Genomic DNA, 5,790 nt, shown 5'->3' on the forward strand with positions numbered 1-5,790 from the left:
ATGTATTGATGTGTTGCAGGTGGTCTTTTTGTGGTGTCCCTGTGTAAATGTTAGCTATCACCATTTCAAAATAAGCTATCCTGAATAAAACTTGACCTAAGACTTCAGCTGTCTGAAGTTAAATATTGTGAGCCTGCAAAGTGCAGATCAGATGTTGCCAAGATGCCAATTTCTGGCATCTGCGTGTGACCCTGAACCATGTGTCAGCATGTGAACAGCATCAAGCAGCAAAGTATTGATGTCATGCCTAAATCTTACTAGAATCTTGACATCTCTCCACCTCTCAAGGAATTCAGTCTCAGGTGGACCCAGTAGTCCACACAGAGGAATCTAGAAAAACCCTTATGGCAGAGTGGGAAGTGATGCCCACAAGAAAATGTTTACGCTTTCCTGGTGAATGCATTCATAAAATCATGAATAATGATGTTAACACTTGTTGGACAGGGATAAATAATCTCATCTGCATTGCTAAAGTAGCAGTTTTCTAACTGCTTTAAAAAGATACTGGCCAGAGAAGGCTGCTCCCCAAAGAGATGTGAATATGTAAGTTACCTAACCTGCTTCTGTTTAAACAGAAATAAATAGCAGAAAGAGTAGGTAAAAAAATCATCCAGCAATTAGTGGAAGAGAAAATTTTGCTGTGTAGCCTGTGAAAGGTCAGAGTTTCTGTGAGCTAGAATTACCAGCAGGATGTTCTTTGGGCTGGATTGTTCAACAAAAGTACCATACCTTACTGCATAGGGTCCTTGTAGCCTAAGTAAACCTAAGGTAGAAAAATATTTCTTCTGCATTCTCTGAGCACCCTCTCTCTTTCAATAAAAGCTTATTTTAGACATTTGACCTTTAGGCCTGTAACTGTAAAAATCTGTTTTGATGTGGTTGTCTGAATATGGGCAATGTAAGTCTAAAAATTTTCAAGCCTGTTTTAACCTGTTCTAGATGGCTTTGCTTGACAATGTTCAGAACAAGAGACTCAGATCTCTCCTAAGTAGTGTATGCATGTACCTCTGTTCCTTACTTTTTTTTTTTAATGGCTAGTTCACTGAAAAATAAAGGCAGTAGTTTGGCAATCAGAAGCAATGTTTCCCTTTACTTCTGAGGCCTCTATTCAGATATTGAATAGAAATTGCTCAATATGAATTAACGGCTGGGAGAAGAAAAATCTCTGCGAGAAAAGCCCTTTTGTGTCAAGTTAGCACATCATAAAATACGCTTTTTAATGCTATATTCACAGCTTTCTCTTTCGTGAACAGGCTGAAAGAAGAAGGGGGGAGCAGAGATATATTTCAGCAGTGGTGGCAATACATTTAAACACCACAGCCAAGTTTTCAGCATTGGCTTCAGATTTAACTCTTCTTAAGCTGTCTTTAATATATTCTGAAATTGTTCAATTTTCTGTTTTCCTTTGTGTCCATCAGAATGCTGACTCAATTTTATTACACTTTCCACATGCCAAAAGAGTCTTTTATCTAGTTCTTCAGACAAGATTTACAGTGAAAACTGTTTTGAAATTTAACAGTTCAAAAAGAAAAGAATATGAAAACCTAAATAGCAGTGAATTCAGCAGCAGAGGTAATTCAGTGGAGTATTGTTTTTTGTGCAGATGACCTTATGATACAGCATAAAACCAGTTAATTTTAATGCTTTTCCAGACAACCAGGAACCACATGAAGCACTGAACCAGGACAAGGATGTTGATTACAATTTAGATGAGAATGAAGCTGAATCAGAAACAGACAAGCAAGAAGCTCTTGCAGGGATTGAAAATGGTAAGAGAAAGGAAAAAAAAAAGTTATAAATCAAGTACTGCATGCTGAACTTTTCAAGATGGTACTCTGAATGGTTTCCTATAGCAGATGCAGCCAGCTAATTTCTGTTTGCTCTTTGAGCTTTCTTTCATGTTGACCGTGTGACCCGTTTTCTATGTAGCCCCACTGAAGCTACTGTTTAACATGCGGTGGGGACAGTATATGTAGCTTCTACAGTACTTCACAGTCCTGTTCAGAACTTCTCCTGCTGTGTTTTACATTGTTTTCAGGATGCAGAACTATCACTTCACCCTCTTTAAAGATATTTCTGTACTATTTGTTTTCCTGATTAGTTCAAAACCCGGAAGACATCGAGAACCACTTACCTGAGCAAGCTGAAGTACGACAGAGGTTGTGAACAAAGGAGATTCATGATGCAACTTCATCACCATCTTCTCACGTAAATACAGCAGTGTTGAAAGTCAAAGTGATCTGGGAATGTTTTTGATTATCTTCTCAAGTCTTCAATAATGGCCCAAATGAAGCAGTATTTTCTTGTGATTTTTGAGTACTATTCAGTACTATTTCAGTGCTGAAAAAATAATCTTCAATCTCCAGGGGCTTGTTTTAAAGCAGCTTGACCTCTGCAATCAATGACTCTCTCCTTCCTAGTGATTACAAAATTGAAACCAGCCAGCAGCAAGTGTAGTAACTTTGAAGTTGGCTAACTTGTACAGTCAAAGTACAGTAACAGTTTGTGGGCATAGGTGGTAGATGAGGGAGTCCTCTGCCACGGATGGACTTCTCCCAGGAGCAATGCAGTAGAGAAATTCCCAGCCTAGCTTTAAGAACAGCATAAGAGGAGCTAACTTAATAAAACATGGGAAGGATGAAAAACGGCCCATGCTGCACCCTACCCATGTGCCTATCTGGCACCTTTTTACTGAAATGTAGGCAAGACTCAGAAAGCATGTCTATAGTCCTTGTATGTTACACAGTATGAACTTTTCATGACAGAAGCCGTCTGAAATGGTGTGCTACAACTAATACCCTCCACCATCTTTTGCTAAAATGCAGAAAGGCAGATGCTCACCTTGTAGAACAGCAATCATCTCAGCTTTTCAAAGCAACTAATCTGTGCTGGACTTGCAGGGACGATAAACAGGACAACACAGTTACCAGACATCTTGAGGTCTCCCACAGGTAAAGCTGTTATGAAGTCTTAAATGTTCTATATCCATTGTCTCTTCTGTAACTTGTTGAATGTAACGAAGGCACCTGTAACTGCAGTCCAACCTGCATTTTGTGTAGCCAGCTGTTTGAAGACTGTATTGTTGTGTTCTCAAGACTGACACCGGTTTGGAGCAATCTTTTTGAGTATGAACCAGCCTCCCTCAAGACAGTGTGAGAGCAGACAGACATGACTGACTTCCCAACCAGCAACTCCCACTTCAGAAAACACAGCTTTGTCTTGGCTTTTTCTTCCTGCACGTCCATTTTGTAATTACTTTTGTGGTGTGTCATTCCTCAGCATACCAGTTTACAACTCTGGTACCTTAAGATGTCTCAATATGCATGTGAGAGGTTGGTTATTTAGTAAATGATGAGTATTAATTGTCATCAATTGACAGACAGACCTCAAGTCAAATGGTGCCTATTTAGCCTGGATACATAAAACAGTTCACTGATACAACTTGACACAAGTGACTTGAATTCTTCTAAGAAAAGCACTAATGTTGATTACTGAGTTCCTGGTTCCTTTTTTTTTTCTTCACCATTTCAGTCAGACTTATTAACTGGTCTGGGCTACTACAGTCAATAGAGCAGGGAAAACAAATGCTTGTAAGCAGGAGAGAAAAGTAAGCATAAGCATCTCTTCTAACTGACAAGTAGTGGGAAGCTTGTAATATTAGGTTATTTTTTGCAGATAATGGCAGGTTTTAAGGTCAAAATGTTTACATATTCTGAGTAAAAAGGGCACTTTCTTAGGACTTAATCTATAAACAATTATGTAGCTGAGATGAAGTGAATCAGGATTTTATTAGCGACTGTTAGAATATATGCTTTTTAACAGTAGAAAAAGTACAGTGAAACACTCTATTCAGGTTGAACAGCTTTAACCTAAACCTGGTAAAATCACAAACAAAATCCTTAAGGTAATTAATATGCTGCCAGTGAATTATTTTAAAGCAAATTGTTTTGACTGGTTTTATACAGCACCCAAACCCAATTGGGCTTCTCACTGGTCAGCTAGATGTAGTCCTCCACAGAAACAAGACCAGCTATGTACCACGCACACTGGTTACACCTCTGACAGTAGAGTATCTGAAAACCTGTGTAAAAGCAATGAAGAAATACAATCTTAATTCTCAACAGCTTCAAGTTCTACTGGAATGTAACTGGTGGTAAATTTCCAAGGGGCCTGTATGTCTACCATACATGATGTTAAAGAACTTCAGTTGTACAAAACGAGATTCAATTGTAACTGTGGTTTACTTAAAAGTGTAAAAAATTTACTAAAATGTTTAGTTTGCGGGGCAAGGCAAGCTCCTTTGCTGTAATCACCTCGGGGTTAAATTAAAACTACTTCTTGATTTTTTTTTAATTTTTTTTTTTAACTAAGCCTGATCCATATCAGATGAGCATTTTAAAATAAAAATAATAATCTCTACTCTGTATTTCACCTTATTCTGTACAGTTCATCAACTTCTAACATTAATGAAGATGGGAAAGACAATAATTTCCATTTCTTTATTCCATAAGTGATGTGGAACTTGGTCTTTTAATTGCTGCTTCCTTTGGGGAAATACTGAAAGGTGTCCTTGAGATGCTGCCATATAGTTCAAAATCTTTAAGACAGATTTTGTGATGTTTACAAAAAGGCAGCAAAAGCCAGATGAATTCTCAGCACCCTCCACTAGGACCACTTTGCCATCTTTACAAACTGTTTGCAGGGTTTTCATTCTTTTGTCAACCATGAAGAAGCATTTCAGTATACTAATCATGATGATGAGCAAACATGTAAGGCAGTAGGCAGCCTCCTTAGAGAAATCAGGAAAAGCAAGCTGAAAGTTGCTGGCAGATGTGTGTTCCAGTCAAGAGTTTTTAAAATTGTTTTCCAGCTCTGCTTAGGTGATGGAATTAAAGTGGTATTACTCAACACTATGACTGTATTTTAAGAGAAACACTGAAGTTTTACATGGTCAGGAGGCACTTCCAAGCTCAGCACTACAGAGGAAGCCATTCTGCACCAAAATTAGGAACTGTCCTGTTCAACACCATCAAACCTGGAGGATTTGCTTCTTTGGTGCAGGTAAGACCTGGCAGTATGGTTTATCCAAGAGCAGATCAGCTTTCCCTTCACCTCCTTGTAGCAGATTGGTCAACACAGCACCCTACCTCTATTATTCACATCCAGAAGCACAAGAGGAAGAATGTTCCAAGAAGAAAAGGGTAGGTTTGCGGTTCCTCCTGTATGGGTTGTTTTCTGCCTTTATCAACTGTTACGGAAGGTGGTAAGATCAGCAGCATGGCAGTCAAGAGTAAGAGAATGAAGGTCATGCTGACTAAGCAATGGAACAAATCAGCAATCCCTCTTATGGCAAAGTAACAAGATGATTGACATAAAGTTACCAAGTAGTTAAAATAGATGCCTGGTGTTTCATATTCTGTCCTGCTAAAAATGCTAAGCTATGCAGATTCTTCAGTACCATGAAGAATAAAGACAAAGGAACAAACTACAACCAGAAATAACTTACTCTGTTTCTTACTAACTTCAGAGACTTCTACATTTGAGACAAACCACCTCCTAGACTAACGACCTCAGTAAAGGAAAAATCACTGAGTTCAGTGCAGAAGGAACAAAATGACTAGTTTCCATCTGCTCTCCATTTCCATAAAGACTGTTACAGCTAACAGGACTTGGCAAGAGAAGAACCAAGTGTTTGTACTTGCAAAATGAGAAAAGTGGAAAGTGACAATCTCTCCCAAGTGGCTTTGCTCCAAGTAGAGTTCCAGCTGCTCAACTCAGTATCAGACATGA

General features: G+C 38.7%; 1 protein-coding gene across 2 annotated transcripts in view; it reads left to right on the forward strand.

Moving 5' to 3' along the window:
* Positions 1-4,419, forward strand: part of GOLM1 (golgi membrane protein 1) — a 35,720-nt gene extending 31,301 nt beyond the window's left edge. Inside the window, exons 8-10 of one of the 2 annotated variants that reach the window (XM_051642309.1) lie at positions 1,653-1,769; positions 2,102-2,208; positions 2,826-4,419. In XM_051642309.1, coding sequence (XP_051498269.1) covers positions 1,653-1,769; positions 2,102-2,166 — 182 coding nt within the window. In that variant the 3' untranslated portion in view covers positions 2,167-2,208; positions 2,826-4,419. Of the gene's footprint in view, positions 1-1,652; positions 1,770-2,101 lie in introns of both variants that reach the window. The other variant, XM_051642310.1, reaches the window with a different exon arrangement.
* Positions 4,420-5,790: the final 1,371 nt, after the last annotated feature.

This window comes from Apus apus, chromosome Z (assembly GCF_020740795.1).
Source record: "Apus apus isolate bApuApu2 chromosome Z, bApuApu2.pri.cur, whole genome shotgun sequence".
In the NCBI taxonomy this organism is placed as follows: domain Eukaryota; kingdom Metazoa; phylum Chordata; class Aves; order Apodiformes; family Apodidae; genus Apus; species Apus apus.